General features: G+C 41.1%; 1 protein-coding gene across 3 annotated transcripts in view; it reads left to right on the plus strand.

The window, feature by feature from the left end:
* Positions 1–18,687, plus strand: part of nadsyn1 (NAD synthetase 1) — a 72,170-nt gene extending 53,483 nt beyond the window's left edge. For 2 of the 3 annotated variants that reach the window (XM_068046529.1, XM_068046530.1), the window contains 9 exons: positions 487–589; positions 1,404–1,572; positions 6,267–6,402; positions 7,662–7,768; positions 9,556–9,687; positions 9,836–9,905; positions 10,954–11,082; positions 12,244–12,420; positions 14,860–18,687. In XM_068046529.1, coding sequence (XP_067902630.1) covers positions 487–589; positions 1,404–1,572; positions 6,267–6,402; positions 7,662–7,768; positions 9,556–9,687; positions 9,836–9,905; positions 10,954–11,082; positions 12,244–12,420; positions 14,860–14,922 — 1,086 coding nt within the window. In that variant the 3' untranslated portion in view covers positions 14,923–18,687. Of the gene's footprint in view, positions 1–486; positions 590–1,403; positions 1,573–6,266; positions 6,403–7,661; positions 7,769–9,555; positions 9,688–9,835; positions 9,906–10,953; positions 11,083–12,243; positions 12,421–14,859 lie in introns of those variants that run through there. The other variant, XM_068046531.1, reaches the window with a different exon arrangement.
* Positions 18,688–19,264: the final 577 nt, after the last annotated feature.

The following is a 19,264-nucleotide window of genomic DNA, read 5'->3' on the forward strand; positions in this document are numbered from 1 at the left end:
ACAAAAATCACACCCTCCCTCTTTGGTTGGATTTACCAGATGATAGTTGTCTGTGTGGTTTTCCTGATGGGGTGGCTCCAAGGAGAGAACCTTGTTTCCCTAAGCACTGCAGGAATTTTACAACTGCCAATTCTAACAAAGGTAGAAACTTCTGAACAATCGAATCTTCATAATGAAAACCATTTTACCTGTTCCTGTGCTGTAATTATCTTTGTTCTTTAGAAAATAGGCGACATGTTTAGAGAGAGGCTCTGGATCGGCGCAGGCTTGGAGGGCCGAAGGGCCTGTTCCTGTGCTGTAATTATCTTTGTTCTTTGTTCTTTGTTTAATGAAAAACCATTCCCTTTTTACCTTTTACACCTGAGTCTGTGTGAGTGGTTATGCAGGAGTGCGGTGCATGTGGAAGTGTTATTTTACTTTCTGAAATGAACAGGCTTTTGCTTGTATTTCCAGTTCTGTAATCCATTATTTCTTTTATGTCTGTAGGCTGGTTTTCTTTTACCTCTTAGCGGAGGCATTGATAGCTCAGCCACAGCCTGTATTGTCTACTCCATGTGTCATCAGGTGTGTTTTGCTGCAAGTAATGGAAGTAAGTAGCTTTGGTAATCCATTTCTTCTCATTACCTCACCTCCCCGACCCCACCTCTCATGATCTGTTAAGTGAGCGCAAGTTTTGACATCTTCATTTAACCTCAGGCCATGATAGTGATAGGCACAGAGGTGGTGCTGTGCTATGACACAGTGGTGTTGTACTATAGAGTGGTAGGATGCCAGTTCATATTAGTGTCGGTGTACCTCTTGAGCTTTGGGCTTCAGGCTAGCAGGTCCCTGCCAGGTAAGTTCCCAACCAAAAACAGCCAACTTGGCTATGCTGCCAAGTAAACATAATGTGGCTCCCCACATAGAGAGAGGAGGAAAGAAGCAGTGTGAGTATTCCAGGCTGATCTCAATCCCTCTGACGAGCTGAGCACAGAGTGGTATTGGCAGTGCTTACCAGTAAGTGACTATGTAATCTCTGGCTGGGAAATAGTTTGTGAAATAGGAGATGAAATAATCAAAGACCATATTTTCTTTTATTCTTCCTCAGGTCTGTGCCTGACACATTCTCTCTTTTTTAATAACGTAGACAAGTTAAATTCTTGCACTGAGTGAAGTTTGTCTTAATTGGGAATATTTGCAAAAGGGTTGAACAGTTTTCAGCAGTTTTTATTTTGAATCACAAACTATAGAATAATAGGTTACAGCACAAAAGGAGGCCATTCGGCCCATCTGCAAAAACAACTCACCAAGTCCCACTCCCCCACCTTTTCTCCCTGTAGCCCTACAATTTTTTTTTTCTCTTCAGAAACTACTGACTATCAATACCTGTGAATTTGCTCTAAGTTTCCGTAATATCTATTCAGATCAGCAGGTGATCGAGGATGCCCAGAGGATCGTGAGTGATTCTCATTACATTCCCAAAGATCCACGGGAATTTTGTCGCCGCATCTTTATCACTTGCTACATGGCTAGTGAGAACTCTTCAAGAGACACTTGCAATCGGGCCAAAGAGCTAGCAGAGCAAATAGGCAGGTAAGGAATTGGTGGAAGTATGGAACATGTTTTTTTTTTATTTCCAAAATATACTTTATTCATAAAAATCTGTAAAAGTTACATTGCCAAACAGTTTCCAAACAGCACCAAAAAATACAAACTTTGCAAGGGAGATCAGTTTCCTTCAATACTGTCATGAGTTTCTTCCCAACCCTTCTGTTTCACAATTGTCCTGTCAATTACAGTTTTACATTTACAGCAATTGAGAATATTAACGATACAGTTCGAGGGGTTTCCCATGGATCCAGCCCCTCAGTCCATCTTGGTGGGGGAACCTTACACTGTGGTCTTTCCCCATTGAGCCTTTGCTGCGGCTGCCCCAAGCTTTAGTGCGTCCCTCAGCACGTAGTCCTGGACCTTGGAATGTGCCAGTCTGCAACATTCGGTGGTGGACAACTCTTTGCGCTGGAAGACAAGCAAGTTTCGGGCAGACCAAAGGGCGTCTTTCACCGAATTGATAGTCCTCCAGCAGCAGTTGATGTTTGTCTCGGTGTGCGTCCCTGGGAACAGCCCGTAGAGCACAGACTCCTGTGTTACAGAGCTGCTTGGGATGAACCTTGACAAAAACCACTGCATCTCTTCCCACACCTGCTTTGCAAAGGCACATTCCAGGAGGAGGTGGGCGACCGTCTCTTCCCCACCACAGCCAACGCGGGGGCACTGTGCGGAGGGGGCGAGACTTCGGGTGTGCATGAAGGATCTGACGGGGAGGGCCCTTCTCACCACCAGCCAAGCTACGTCTTGGTGCTTGTTTGAAAGTTCTGGTGATGAGGCATTCCGCCAAATGACTTTGACGGTCTGCTCGGGGAACCATCCAACAGGATCCACCGTTTCCTTTTCCCGTAGGGCCTTGAGGACATTCCGTGCAGACCACTGCCTGATGGACCGGTGGTCAAAGGTGTTTTCCCGCAGAAACTGCTCCACGAAGGATAGGTGGTACGGCACGTCCCAACTGCATGGAGCGTTCCGCGGCAATGTGACCAGGCCCATCCTTCGCAACACCGGGGACAGATAGAACCTCAGCACGTAGTGACACTTGGAGTTTGCATACTGGGGGTCTACACACAGCTTGATGCAGCCGCACACGAAGGTGGTCATCAGGATGAGGGCCACGTTGGGTACATTTTTCCCGCCCTTGTCCAGAGATTTGAACATCGTGTCCCTCCGGACCCGGTCCATTTTAGATCCCCAGACGAAGCGGAAAATGGCTCGGGTGACTGCCACGGCGCAGGAGTGGGGTATGGGCCAGTCCTGCGCCACGTAGAGCAACAACGTGAGCGCCTCGCACCTGATGACCAGGTTCTTACCCACAATGGAGAGAGATCGCTGCCCCCACATGCCCAACTTTTGTCGTACCTTGGCTACTCGCTCCTCCCATGTTTTGGTGCACGCCCCGGCCCTTCCGAACCATATCCCCAGCACCTTCAGGTAATCTGACCTGACGGTGAAGGGGACAAAGGATTGGTCAGCCCAGTTGCCAAAGAACATGGCCTCGCTCTTGCCGTGGTTAACTTTGGCTCCCGAGGCCAGTTCGAACTGGTCGCAGATGCTCATCAGTCTGCGCACGGACAGCGGATCCGAGCAGAAAACGGCGACGTCATCCATGTACAGGGAGGTTTTGACCTGAGTGCCTCCGCTGCCTGGGATTGTCACCCCTCTTATGCTCGCATCCTTCCTAATAGACTCAGCAAAGGGTTCAATACAGCAAACAAACAAGACCGGGGACAGAGGGCAGCCCTGTCTGACTCCAGATTGGATCGGGAAACTTTCCGATTCCCACCCGTTGATTGAGACTGCGCTACTGATGTTTGTGTAGAGCAGTTGGATCCAATTGCAGATTCCCTCCCCATTTTGGAAAGCACGTCCATCATGTAGGTGCATGTATGTTTTGAAACTTATGCAATGATTTCTAGGACTGCAAACGGATATTGTATTCTCCTTGAAGCTGTAGATAGCAGATTGCCTCATAGTGCTTGCAATTAAAAATCTGTTTTGAAGAGGACATGTCAATCCCATTTTTAGTTTATCCTATTTTTCCATGAACTGTTCAAAAGCTCTCATGTGATTTTGTTGACCCATTGACCTTATCGTTGAATTAGTAAATAGCATTCTTTTGAAAAGAAATACTGTGGCTTAAGTTTACTCAGTCTTGCGCCTGTGTTGAAGTATATTTTCTCTCGATTAAGTCACATCGGGTTAACGGGAAGTACAATCCAATACAGTCATTTCTTTCATTATCATATTCTATTCCCATTTAATTGCTGTTAATTTTTCTCCGCTGATTTCCTTCCATTTATCTACAGTTGACCGTCTGGTTTTAATGTAGAAACCTTTGTGCAACTCGGACATAACTCCGTTCTCTCATGTAATAAGCAGCCTAGGTTGCCCGGGGAACTTTTTCATCCTTGTACTGTTGGATAAATTATATAATTTTTAGCAAAACAACGCTTGGTTCCTGTGTGGTCATAGATAGTAATATATTGGGAAGGACTAGAGCAAGAGGAGTCATTTTGGAGAAAGGCAATCTTCTGCTGAGAGAGAGTAGTTTGGAACTGTGTCATCGGAGGGACGCATGATTAAAATGTAACCACAGTAGTTCAAACAGTAATCCCAGTTTCTTTGTTTCCACAGCTTGGCTGTGTTATAACTCTATTTGGATGAATTCCTGGAGGTTTCATTACGTCCTCTCCCACTTCCAGTTGTCTGCCCAGTTAAACAACCTTTTTTAAAATCCTTCTCCAATATTATTATAACTAATAAACAAAACTGAAAAATACACCATTTTTAAGTGCCCTTGGGTTTGCTTGCAGCAGTGTCCTGGATATGAATCTTTACTTCCTGGAGACTCCAGGACATTCTGGGAGGCTTGCCAATCCTGCTTCTGATGAACACTTCATTACTTTAATAAGAATGGCCTTTATTGCTGTTCTTTTTTTCCCTGCTGTGTGTACAAGTTCAATAAAACCTTGTTGCTCCGTAGATCATTTTTTGTAAATGGGGGGAAAAAGAATGCAGAAATTGGCAATCTTTGTTAATTATACACTAATTGGGTTTTTAATCATATTCAGGCAGTGGGCATCAACTGGGGCTTCACCTGTGCTCCTATATAGGAGCAGGTTGAAAGCTGCAGGAGTTCGTCCTGAGGTCCACAATATGTAACGTGTGCCTCTGCAAATAAAAGCAGATCTGTCCTTCACCACCTGGTTATCTGAGTGTTGTAACACTCTTGTTCTTTGATTTAATCTGGCATAGGAAACCGTATTAACAGAAAGCTATTCTTCATATTGCCCTGGCAAGTTAACTTTTTTTGTTTATACTACTTTTACAAGCATTTCCCTGAATTTGAAATAGTCCTGCCCAGGGCATGTCAGCTAATGGTAAACTGTGCATGGCCAGTTCCTTCCTCCTAAATATCACTGATCCATGATTTACGACTGAATCCCAACTTGCACAGGCAGTATTTAATTTTTTAGTACCCAAAGTAAATTAAAATATTTAAATTATACCTGTTTCCAACTGTAAAATAGCTGGGCTGGTGACTTCAGGATCTCAAATAAGATCAGATAGTCTTGTGCTCAAAAAGTTTTCCTCACCAGAATAATACTAGGGCATCAAGGATTAAATTTTAAAGACATTTGCATAAACTTGGCTTGTATTCTCTTGAGTTTAGTATGTTGAGGATGATCCAATCGAGGTGTTTAAAATTATAAAGGAATTCGATGGGCTTGATGCAAAGAAACTATCTCTTCTGGTGACAGAATCCAGAACAGAGGGGCATTATCTTAAAAATTGAAGCTAGGCGTTTAGGAATGAAATCTAGAAAAAAAATTTCACATGTAGGGTAGTGGTAATCTAGAACACCTTTCCCCTCAAAAAGGCAGTTTATTCCAGATCAATTGAAATTTTCAAGACAGATGGAGATTTTTATTAGGTATGGTTATAAAGGGATATGAATCAAAGGTGGGTAACTGGAATTGAGGTACAGATCAGCCATGATCTATCTGAATGGGGCAGCAGGCTTGAAGGAATGAATGGCCTACTCCTGTTACTTTTGTTACTATGGTTGGGTGTTTCGACATCTTGGAAAAAGTGACATCGAGAGCATAGTGTCGCCTCTTCTCTGGAAGGCCCACCAAATAGTGCCAATCAGGCACTTAAGTGGACAGCGACGGGCCTTCCACAGAATCAAGGACCCTGTCACCGGAAGTCCTGCCCTTGGACAATTGGTTACATGTGTTGCAGCGGTGAGATGAGGTCCTTAATTGGGGTTAATTGCCCATTTAAGGGCCTCAATTGGTAACAGCGCAGAAAGGCCGTTCACCGGCCTCCCGCCCTGGACTAAATTTTGTTGGAGGTGGGAACCCCCTACGCGCCACTATCCCACCCAATTTTATGTTCTCCCCATCTCCAAACCCCCCGATGTTCCTGTGCCATGTTTGCTTTCTAGTGTGCAAGTGGAACTTGCCTCAACAAGTCTTCACAGAGTAGAAAAGATGCCATAGCAAACAAGGTGGTCTAAAGTGTGCTTTGTCATAGGAATAAGAAATAGCAGAAAAAGATATAGCTTGTTAAAATGGCTGTAAAAGCAAGAAGCAGTCCTGAGAGCAACTCTGCTGTATGATGAGCGTTGAGGTCTTTTGCAGGCTGTCTTAATTTTTTTCCATTTTTTTCAGTTACCACATAAACTTGAACATTGATACGGCAGTGAAAGCTGTGATTGGAATTTTCAATTTGGTAACTGGCAAATCTCCACAGTTCGCAGTGCATGGTGGCTGCAGAAGAGAGAACTTAGCCCTACAGAATGTGCAGGTACATAGGCTATATGGTTCTTTTCAAATGTTATTGTCATCTGCAAGGCATACATGCCAGGTGAATATGGGGCCATGCTACAATTTATGTAACTGAAACAGCCATGCTGCATATAGGATCATATGGCACTCGCACACTGATGCATTTATACCCAATACACAATATGTGCAAAATAAAAACAGGAATTGCTAGCAACGCTCAGTAGGTCAGGCAGCATCTGTGACAAGGGAAACAGAGTTAACTTTTCAGATCAATGATCTTTTAACCAGTTCTAATGAAAGATCATCGACCCGAAACGTTAACTCTGTTTCTCTCTCCACAGATGCTGCCAGAAGTGCTGAGTATTTTCAGCATTTCTGTTTTTGTTTCAAATTTCCAGCATCCACAGTATTTTGCCTCGATAAGCGAATTTTGAAATAGAACTCATATCTCCAACCCCTTCCCCCCGCCAAAAACAGTTGCGATTCATGTAGTGTTCTCCCACCATTGTTTGGTTTACTGTGCAGTGTACTCAATTGAAATAACCAGCTAGTGAATCGCCTGAATTAATGAATACTTAGTACTGTTAATTCAGCTCTTTTTTAAACTATTGGCCTCATTAACTTCTCCCAATTGATTCCCAGATGGCAACATCACACTCCGTATTCAAATAGGCCAGTTTTGGAAATTGACCATGATGGGTGGAATAAAGGGCATCCAGATTAATCTCTTAGATGATTTAATGTTTGCAAATTGGGATCCTTCTAAGACAATACTCGCAGAAGCTGTGGGCTTCAGTGGCAGCACTAATGTAACTCTTGTTCATACTATCGAATATCACACCTCCTGCATTGTGGTCTGGTTTTGGAACAACTGGTTGAATTCAGTTTGTTTCATGATTTCCTTTTTCTAATTGTATGTATGCGTTCCCAGTCTGCCAAAACACTAGTATGCAGCCTGCTGACATTTTGTTAATCCACTATAAAGTATCTTTTCTGTGCTGTTGAGAGCCACTTTATCACTGGTGTAGCTGGCCTACTTTGCCAATGAAACATGTTGCATGATTGACTGGCAAGTTAATTTATCAGATGGTTCTGGGGCTGATGGTGTTGACCACTGTTACAAAGTTGTCTGCTGCCCTATAATGGTAAGGTACTAATGGCACTCCTTGATCCTAAATCTGGGACTTAGTTTTAAAATCCAGCTGTGCTCTTGGGTGAGAACATTTTGTGAATGAAGATCTAGGTGCTGGAAATTTCTTTGTTGTTTGTCCTCTCAAGGCAAGAATCCGCATGGTCGTTGCCTACCTCTTTGCTCAGTTGAGTTTATGGACTTGTGGAAAACCTGGAGGATCATTGGTTCTAGGATCAGCCAATGTGGATGAAAGGTGAGTGTTGCCTGTTTCCAAAAGTCGTGTTTTTAGTTGCAATCTTTGATCCCATTGATATTGTTGACTTTCTGTGGATTCAGACTTTTTTTTTAGAGAAAAACAACTCCACACTATTTCTGAGAGTGAAGCCTAGTAGGTCTGAGACTATTCTAGGAAGAGTTTGTTCTTCAGCTCGTAAATTGCCGCAGCATATTGAAAGTGAAATTACAACAGTATTTATTGAACAACAATTTGCACTTATATAGCCTTTAATGTCATAAAATGCCCCAAGGCACTTCACCGAATCATTATCAAACAAAGTTTGACACCAACCCACAGAAGGAGATATTAGGGAAGATGATCAGAAGCTTGGTCAAAGAGGTAGGTTTTAAGGGGCATCTTAAAGGAGGAAAGAGAGGTGGAGAGGTTTAGGGAAGGAATTGCAGAGCTTGCAACCTAGGCAGCTGAAGGCATGGCTGGCAGTGGTGGAGTGATTAAAATTGGGGATGTACAAGAGGCCAGAATTGGAGGAGCACAGAGTTCTCGGAGGGTTGTAGGGCTGGCGGAAGTTACAGAAATCAAAAGGCCACGGAGGGACTGAGAGCCATCGAGATCAGTGAGAATAGGGATGATGGGCTAATGGGACTTGTTATGAGTTGGAATACGAGCAATAGAGTTCTGGATGAAGTCATAGTCTACGGAGGGTGGAAGGTGGGAGGTCAGGCACGAGTGCATTGGACTAATAAAGTCTGGAAGTTTCAGAAGCAGTTGGGCTGAGGCAGGGGCAGGGACTGGCGTTATTACAGAAGTTGTGCAGTCTTGGTGATGATGAGGAAATGGAGTTGGAGGCTCAGCTAGGAGCACATTAGACGCTGAGGTTGTGAACAGTCTGGTTTAGCCAGGGAGGGCGATGGAATCGGTGGTCAGCTGGAAAGCACGACCAAAACGAGGAAATGATTTGAGAGCTGCCAGTGATCAGCTGCTCTCCACATCACTTCACACAATAGCAGTAGCTGACTGCAAATAAAACTGAGCCCTGTCAGATCTAAATTTAAAGGGTTTCACCTGACTTCAGGATGACGAGCCAGCATTCTCTGTTGTCTCTTGCGATCTGCAATTTCTTTTTGTGCAGATGTGTACCTTCGTCTTTTGAAAATTATCATCAGACAAACAAAATAATTTAAACCAAGGGCATTTAAGGAAATGACGAATGTTAATGAAAGTAGTCACTTAAACTCTGGAATAATTAAGAAAACCAAATGGAACATTAAGAAATGCAAAGTTACAGGTTGCTCAGTTCATTTAATAGGGATTTATTTTGTTTTTGAAAGCCATGATAACGGTAGCAGAGAAATATATATTAGAAACGTGTCCTATGATATAGGCGTAAAACTGCCTATAATGGGGCGATTTTATGGCACAGTAGTTAATGCAAATTTGTGGTCATAGGTTTGAGTGTCAAAGCTGTTGGATTTAATGGCTGCATCAGCTATGCTTGCAATGAATTTCCTTCTCTGTCAGACCACTTGTTGAGGAACCTTCCTGGAACAAAACATTTCCTCTCAGCATTTGGAGAAAGAATAGTTGGCTGTCTGTGAAAACAAGCCTTTGTACGCCGAGTGTGAACTAACTTAAGCATGGAAATCGAGAGCTTTTTTGGCTCATTAAGCTTCCTCCCAGTTTAAAAAGGGCTGCATGGTGGGCAAAGCCCTCAAGCAATTCAAATAGTCTGTGAAGAAATCTTCCTGATTTAGACCATGGCTTGGTGACAGATTTCCTAACCCTAGAAAATTAATCTATTTCAGTCTTCGAGGATACATGACTAAATACGATTGCTCCAGTGCAGATATCAATCCAATTGGTGGCATCAGTAAGACTGATTTAAGGAACTTTATACAGTACTGTATTGAAAACTTTCAGCTTACAGCACTCCGAAGGTAAGTTCACGTGGTGAGAGTATTCTTTCAGTTTGCATTCGGAATATAGTTTAGGGCTGTCTCAGGCCCAAGATGTTGAAGTAGGAAATACTTAGATTCTTGCACTGCCGGTTACTTTTGAGGAATCACTGATGTTGCTTTGTTCCAGCATTATGTCTGCTCCACCAACTGCTGAGTTGGAGCCCCTAGCAGAAGGACAAACATCACAGACCGATGAGGTACTTGTTGATAATTTTTACAGGGTAACTTCTGACATGTTGTATCATTTGCTGTTGCTTTGACATTTGCTGTATTAAAGCAAGGGAGAGCATTGAACATGAATGTCGAGACAAGGAAAGTATTAACTGTATAGGAACTATAGGATCATAGAATGATACATCACTGAAGGATGCCATTTGGCCCATTGCACCTGTGCTGGCTCTTTGTAAGAGCTATCCAGTTAGTTCCCCTCCCCTGCTCTTTCCTCATAACGCTACAAAATTTTCTCCTTCATAAATTTATCCAATTTCCTTGAGAAAGTCACTATTGAATCTGTTTCCACCATCCTTTTTCAGGCAGTGCATTCCAGATCATAACTCACTGTGGAATGTTTATTTCATTGTGTCACCTCTGATTCATTTGTCAATGACTCTGAATCTGTATGTCCTGTTATTGACGCTTCTGCCACTGGAAATGGGTTTCCCTTATTTATTGTATCAGAACCCTTCATGATTTTGAACATCTCTATCAAATTTCCTCTTAACCTTTTCTGTTCTAAGGAGAAAAATCCCAATTTCTGTAGTCTCTTCACATAACTGAAGCCTTTCATCCCTGTATTATTCTTGTAAATCTCCTCTGCACCCTCTTTCTAAGGCCTTGATATTCTTCCGAAAGTGTGCTGTCCAGAATTGAACACAATACTCCAGTTGGGCCTAACCAGCGTTTTATAAAGGTTTAGCATAACTTCCTGGTTTTTGTACTGTGTCTCTATTTATAAAGCCAAGGGTCTTGGATGCCTTTTTAAGAGCTTTCTCAACTTGTCCTACCACTTCAAAGGCTTATGAATTACACCCCAGGCTATAGATTAGTAAGCAATTTTACTGTATGCACAAGAGCTGCAATGAATTTGCTTATTGTTTGTGAGACCATAGTTCCAAACGGCGGATGGTCTGATCCATTGTATCACAGTTTTCATGTAAGATTTGTCCTGAATTTACAATTCTTGACCAATTGGACTCCACTTCAACGTAATGAAAATGCTTCAATGTAACATTCATTTCTGCACAGGCAGATATGGGGATGACATACGCGGAACTGTCTGTCTACGGGAAACTAAGGAAGATTGCAAGGTGTGGCCCTTACAGCATGTTCTGCAAGCTAGTCTACATGTGGAAAAACATCTGTACTCCTAGGCAGGTAATATAACAATGACTCTACAAGCTTTTTATTAGAAGTAATAGGAACACAGGAAATGTGTTAAATCATTGAGTAAAGTCTCCTACTACATCTTTCAGGATATTCTTTTATGTTCTTTGGTAGTGAGTACCACCACCAAATATCTTATATCTTTAGATTTAGATAGAACTGAATGTAAACATCTTCAAACACAATCACCTTTTAAATTAATATTTAGAATTAGCCGCAAGATTTTTACTTAAGTTGTTAGTTTTGTAGAATTTACAGTGTTTAATCCTGCATGGTACCCCCAATTAGTTTGAACATTGTATTGAAAAATCCCAGTCTGTAACCGGTATAAGTGAAAGGGTGTCAGACAAATCTTTGACCCACGCAACCCAACTGATATATACACATCCAAGAATTCGTTTGGGTTCTTTTTATATCTAGGATTTTGTACATGATACTTAAATTGGCTTGCATTGGACTACTATGTAACTAAATTCAAAATATATTGTTTATTGACCACAATAGTTCAATCAGTACAGGTTTTAATAGAACATAACCAAATACAAGCATTTTTTGCAGAGTAGAAATATAGCTTCACATTTATTGAACTAAACTAGAACTTGAAAGAACATTTAAGAGCACATTCGATTGGGCACTCTACAGCTTTCCGGACTGAACATTGAGTTCAATAATTTCAGAGTATGACTGGCCCCTTTTTATTATTTTGTTTTGTTTTGTTTTATCATTTTTTTTAAAACCATGTGCCTGCCTTAAACTGGGTTTTTCATGTTTATACTTTTGGCTAGGCCTGATCATTATTCTGTCATTAACACTCTCTGCACTAATGCTTTGTCTCTCACCACACCATGAGCACACTCTCTCTTTGCCTTTTTCCATGACATCCTTGTCAGTTAATCTCTCCAGCCCTCTGTCCTATCAACACCTTCCTTTTTTTGTTTTTTTTCTGCTCCCCCACCCCTTCTTTACTTGCTTAAAGCCTATTATATTTCTAACGTTTGTCAGTTCTGATGAAAGGTCACTGACCTGAGACGTTAACTCTGCTTCTCTCTACAGATGCTGCCAGACCTGCTGAGTACTTCCAACACTTTCTATTTTCATTTAAGAGCACATTGGTACATTTGAAGTGAACTTGCATTTCTAATTTGTTTCAAGGTGGCTGAGAAAGTAAAGCATTTCTTCCGGATGTATTCAATTAACCGGCACAAGATGACCACGCTAACTCCTGCATACCATGCAGAAAACTATAGTCCTGACGATAATCGGTTTGATCTTCGACCCTTTCTGTATAATACTACTTGGTCTTGGCAGTTCAAGTGTATAGATAAACAGGTAAGGCTTTGAGATCCAAATGGTCCTGAGACTGTTCTCAAATGATCAAACTTTTTTGCTTCAGCTCTTAGACTATTAGACATTGGGGGATGGTGGAGCATTCCACTGGGAGCTAACTATAGTGATACCGTTTGTGAAGATTTCCTCTGTAGTATTTCCAGCTAGAACTTTGCAATTGGCGAAAATCTTCAAAAAATAAGTTTCAAAGAAATGTGTAGTGGCATCATAAACACATTGAGAGGAATCCTCACAGTTACGATGCCAGTAAGAATTCCTGTCCTTGGGCGTCAGTGAAAAGAGATTGGACATAATGGACATTATTGTTTTGGAGATGGTGGATGTATGTTAATCAGACCTTGTTTGTCTTTTCCCTCATGCGAATAGGGAAGAAACTTTTACCCGGAATGGGGATTTCACTGTGAAATTTGCTGCTCAAGTTGTGCTGTTATTGTAGGCCGTTTGCACTCAGTGGAGCAACATGGGGTAATTCTTCCAATTTGTTTCCCCTGTCTGGTAACATTTCTGTCCTATTCTTGAGCCATGATTGGGGTAATCATCACACTGGGGAGTCTAGGACTAGGGGCACTGTCAAAAAATTAGAGCCAGACATTTCAGGAATGAAATTAGGAGACACTTCTACACACAAATGGTGGTAGAAGTTTGAAACCTGCTTCTGCAAATGGAAATTGATGCTAGATCAATTAATTTTGGATCTCAAATTGGTTAACAGAAAACAACCAAAGGTATTGAGTGATTATCGGACAAAGACAAGTATATGGAGTTAAGTCGCAGATCAACCATGATATAATTGAATGGCGGAGCAGGCTTGAGGAACTAAATGGTCTCCTCTCGTTTCTATGTTCCTACATCAGCGTATTCTCAGGTTGATGGTGTGATGAAATGGAATGCCACAAAATGACACCGTAGGCAACATCACCAGCATCGAGGCCATCCTCCTGCAAAGTCAACTGCGTTGGGCGGGTCACGTTACCTGGATAGCTGACAGTCGCCTGCCCATGATCGTGTTGCATGGAGAGCTGACCACTGGTAAAACGAACAGATGGGCCCCATGCAAACGTTTCAAGGATTCCCTGAAGAAGCCCCTCTCTGTGTGCCACATCGACCATCGCCAGTGGGAAGTACACGCCATAGATCATGATGCCTGGAGATGCTACAAACAGACACCTTTGAGACTGTGTGAAGGACCAGCATGAAAGAGAAACCGAGGAAAAGGAAAGATCCATTTGCCCCCAGCAGCAACTACACCTTCACATGTACCTGCTGTGGGAGAATCTGCGAGTCATGGATAGGCCTGACTAGCCCCCAGCGGGCCTGCAACTGATGGCTACAACCTTCCCAAAATCTGCGTCTGCAATGATTTGCCAAGAGAGGCAAAAGAAACTCATTGGCAGTGCTAGTAAAAATAAAGAAGTTTGTCAATTAGCTAACAAAATGATCTTAGATGGGAAGGGCTGGATGATATAATGGACTAGATAACTTTCTTTCAGGTGTCAAGAAAATGCCGTGACACAGCCACAGAATGCTCAGATGCAGATTTTGTTCCTGCCATTACCTGACTTCCTATGCTGCATTCTTGAACCTTTCGGTGTGGCGGTGGGAGATTGAACATTGCAGGCCAGGCTTTTGAACACAGCGGTGGTGAGAAGTTGGATTTCCGACACCTTGGCCCACTTCTCACCTTCAACCCAAAGCTGAAAGCATTCTCCTGTATCAGGACGATCTTTCCATTTCCCACACTAGTTTTCTCATTGCCTTTCTGAGTGAGCTGTTCAATAAGTGCTCATTTTTATTCAGTTTGAATTTTATTAAATCTTCAACGGTTGATTCAGTGAGTCAAAGTGAAGATAAAGTTGATCTGCACATGTTTCACCAGTACATAACGTCTTGGTATTCAAATGAAACATCTACATTATTATCTTAATGTGTATTATCTATGATAAAAATATGACTGAATATTTATTTTTAGCTGGTTATTCAATAACCTCTGTGTTCCAGGTATCTTTTTCACATTTGCTTTTTTTCACTGATTTACATCTGGCATAACATCAGTTTTCTCCCACCGCAGCGCCACAGCTGGCAGGCTACATAGTGTCAACCACTTGCATCCCAAGTCTAATAGAAATGCTGACCACTCATGTGTGTGGCCAAATCTAACTCTGGTGGTTTGAACCATTTTCCCAAACAAAATTCTCCAAGTACCTTACTTCCCCTAATGCTGTGGTTCAGAAGAAATGTGCAATCTTGCCAGCTGATGTGTCTCTCGCTTGCTCTCTTTCTTTCAAACTGTATCTTTATAAATGTAACGATTTTGCTATGGATTGTGCATTCTGTATTTTAACTTTACATGTTTAAAGAGCTTGCATTTATTAGGTATAAAAATTCTTCATATGTCATTTCAATTTTTCTCCCCTCTTCAAGGTCTCAAAACTTGAAAGCAGCCAAGGAAATCGTGTTGAAGGTGTTTGCAGTGAACTTGACTGAATGCCATTGCCTCAGTGTGGAGCACAGCTGCCTGTGATGGAAATAGCCCACTGTGTACCCACAGAATTAAACTGTATAGCTTGTCATTGAAACTGTGCAGCAGCAAAACCTGATGGTTCTGATGAAAATCCTTTTCCTTATTGTGCAATAATACTCACTGTTTACCATTTTCAAAGACATTCACTACAACAACATGCATTTAAATAGCACCTTTTAACATTGTGAAACATGCCAAGGTGCTTCACAGGAATGTTATAAAACAAAATTGACATTGTGATAAAGAAGGAGGCAATAGGACAGGTGATCAAACGTTTGGTAAATGGGGTAGTTCTTAAGCCAAGGTTAAAAGAGGAGAGAGATGGAAAGGTGAAGAGGTTCAGGAGGGAATTCTATTATTATTACATTAGCAATTACAATAAGATTTTTGATTCATAGCACTGATTTCCGAATAGAATGGTCGCCTACAATTATAAAGGAAATTAGCCTTAGCCTGTGAGAACTCTATGAAATGAGCATTTGATGGACATTTTAATTTCAAGTGTCGGACAATGTTTTTAATGTAGGACACAAATGATGAATGAAAACTTCAAACTAAAAACCCTTGATGGCTATTCAGCAAATGAGAATGCAACAGATCTCCGCTGTCTGAAAACACTGTAACCTAGTGTGATGTCTTCAATGCTGTAGGATTGTAGCTAAATACAATTTAATATATATTCAGTGCGGTGAAGAGAAAAATAGAAATTTGTTCCTTTTTAAAGTCATCAGCCTTGTCACTTCAAGATCTATATTGCCTTATCTGAGAACCTTACATTATTCATAATTAATTTAAAGATTTTCTGAAGGGCTCATGCACAACTAACACCAGAAGTGAGGGCACTGTGTCGTACAGTCTGGTGGGTCTGGCACTTTGCGTCATCAACATTGATTCCAGACTCCAAGAGGTCTCATGGCTACTGATTATCACTTATTTCCCTCCACATGATGAATCAATGTTCTTCCATGTTGAACATCACTTGGAAGAAGCATGGAAGGTAGCAAGGGCACAGAATGTACTCTGGGTGGAGGACTCAATGTCCATCACCAAGAGAGGCTTTGTGGTACCACCACTGACTGAGATGGCCAAGTCTTAAAGGACATTACTGCCAGACTGGCCTTGCTGCAGGAGGTGACAGAGCCAACATAATGGTATATCCTATTTAACCTTATCCTCCACTATCTAACTTTCGCAGATGTGTCTATCCATGACAGGATTAATAGGAGTGACCACCGCACAGTCCTTGTGGAGACCAAGTCCTGTCCTCTCACTGAAGATGCTCTCCACTATGTGATGTGACACTAGCGCTGTGCTAAATGGAATAGGTTAAGAATAGATCGAGCAGCTCAAAACAGGGCATCCATGAGGTGCTGTGAGCTGTCAGCAGCAGCAGAATTGCATTCTACCACAATTTGTAACCACATGGCCCAGCATATTCCTCACTCCTCCATCACCATCAAGCCAGATGACAAACTTTAGTCCAATGAGGAGTGTAGAAGAGCTGTAAATACTCCAGAATTAACCGTACCTCCATCCAACCTGTTCCAGTACAGCTACAGCACCTAGCATCTACCCAACAACAATTTTCCTGTTTTACTACCTTCCAATTCGCTGATAGTGTTGACTCTTTGGGATTTGGTTCCATTTGGTCCTCAGGCCTTTACCATTCCCTTCCATTAGCCATTATTCTTTAAATGAGTCTTTAAATACTAAGTGTGCGAGGTTATTCAACTGCAGGTCAGCCAGATTGGACCCCAACCAACTTTCGCACAAGTGAATGTCTGTCTGTGCTGGCTCTGAAAGAACAGACCCCAGCTCTTTCCCCATAACTCTGTAAATGTTTCCCTTTTTTAAGTAGATTTCCACTTGTAAAGTTTGGTATGAACAATATCACTTTTTGTTGGCTGTTGGATGTTTTAAAAATTAGACCTGTATTTATATAATGCCTTTTATGACCTCTGGACATCCCAAGGCAATTTACAGTCAACGAACTATTGAAGTGTAGTTACTGTTGTGATGTAGGAAACATAGCAGCCAATTTGCACAATGCAAGGTCCCACAAATTCCAATGTGCTAATGACCAGATGAAGCGGTTAAACCTGCTTCTGAATATCTTCTTGCCATTTCATTGGTTTGTTAAATTGAATAACCATCTCACTCATTTTGGTGCAACCCAATTTGATGCATCTCATTATGAAAAATGAACACAACGCTCTTATTTAGATAAGTTTGTAATGTGTTTCCTTTTTTGTTTTGACAGATCTGTTTAAATCCTTCTTTGTATTCCGTGCATTGCGAAAGTAGTAGTTTAGTGTGAATCATACCAATGGAAATGATTGAATACTGACGTGGAAGTGGCAACTTTGTGTAATAGCAACTTCTTGTCAGATGAACAAATATGAAAATGTGTAGAATTTTTCATGTCATTATGGAATGACAGGATATTGCAAATTAATCACAGCCGTACCCATTACTGGTCTCGAAGAAAGGAAGGAAGTGAAAATTAGAGAAGTCATCCAAGGCTACTTGAGCAGATATCGTAATGGCTAGTTCATCAGCAACACTGACAGATGGCAGGAACATGTAATCAGTCTGCCTCTTTGATTTGTGAATGGTGCAAGAGATGTAAAAAAAAAAATGGGTATAAAATTGAAAATCTGAATTTCTTCCTTTTAAACTTATTGAATTTTTATACATTTTAATTCTTTATGTACTTTACAAAACAGTTTTGTATTTCTCTCCCTCTTCAGCTTACAACTAGTGAACAGTTTGCATCATGTATGAGTCTTAATTTGTTACACAGTGATCTGTCTAGCAGTGAGATTTGCCTCTTAGTTTCACAATCATTGTACTTTCCTCTTTTTCTCATTCAGAGACAGAATCCATGAGATTGTTTTTCTCTTTCTAAATTACAGTGGATGAGGAAAAGTGCACAAGCAACACCAATATGGAAAGATTTCTTTCCAAAGTTATCCATTGGAATATTTTATTCCGATTTAAACTATAATGGAATCCTGTTGATACCCAATTGCCAAGGAATAAACATTGATTATAAAATGACCCAGATTTTGCTGTAGCAGGACATCACCATTGATTTGCTCTTGCACATTTAGGTTCTAATTTTTTTTTTTTACGTGGAAAGTTGCTGAAAATGTGAGCTGATAACATCACATTGAGGGAAATAGGGCAGCTAGGATCCCATTGAACAGGGTTAAGTAGTTCAGGAGATTCATGGTTAATCAGCTTGATGGATTGTGAAATAAATGCTGCAAGGGTTGGGGAGGAAGTGTAAGTTAGAGTGGGTACATTCAATCAGGTACAGAAAAAGAGAAGAAAAAGATTGGATTAAGGAAGAGCGAAAAAGAGACAAAGTTTTTAAAAATATATATAATTTTACATTTTTCAAATCAACAATTAATACCCTGGAAGATAGAGACTCCACACCTGTAATAGTTAATTTTCAATGCCAGAGAGGTTGATTGGCTGTAATTAACACATTAAAATTGGAAGTACTTCATTCTTTATGGACTGCATTCTGAGACACACTGCAGTGTAAATTGTAATCGGCAAGACCTAAAAGCAGTTTTGGTCGTGAAGTGGTTAAACCTGCTTGAGAATGTTTTGCTATTTCACGGTTTGTTAAATTGGATAACCATCTCATTCATTTTGGTATACTGCAACCTGATTTGATGTATCTTATTCTGAAAAATAAACATAGTTGTCATTTAGATGAGTTTGTAATGTGTTTCCTTTTTGTTTTTACAGATCTCTTAGATCTTTCTTTGTAGTCACTTTTGCAATGCAGTAACAGTTTGGTGTGCCTTTCACTAATGGAAAAAAGATAGAATGCTGACTTGAAAATAGCAACTGTGCAACAGCAACTTGTCAGAAACAAATGAAAATCTGTACATAGACTTGAAATGACAATACTTAACTTTCTGTCGCGATTTTAGTTTGCATCTACTGTGCAAATACAGCAACTTTACTATAGTCAATGCGTTTCAATGGTGAAACAGGCAGTGAGATGCTGTTTTTCTGAAACTAATGGAGCAGCACATTGCTGGTGGCAGCTTTTACACTTAACCAAACAAATGCTTCTTGTCTAAAGTTGCTGTACCAATTGTCTATAAATAATGTGTTATCTAAGCTGTTGATAAATATAGCGACTACTTGAAGCCCTAGCCCTGAACCTTGTGGGACAACACAAGTCACTTCCTTCCAATTCAAGTATATAACTATTAACCCTGCTCTGTGCCTTCTGCCTATCCAATCTCCTAATCAAAGTCAATAACTTGCCTTCAATTT

The sequence above is a fragment of the Heterodontus francisci genome, chromosome 14, assembly GCF_036365525.1.
Source record: "Heterodontus francisci isolate sHetFra1 chromosome 14, sHetFra1.hap1, whole genome shotgun sequence".
Lineage (NCBI taxonomy): Eukaryota > Metazoa > Chordata > Chondrichthyes > Heterodontiformes > Heterodontidae > Heterodontus > Heterodontus francisci.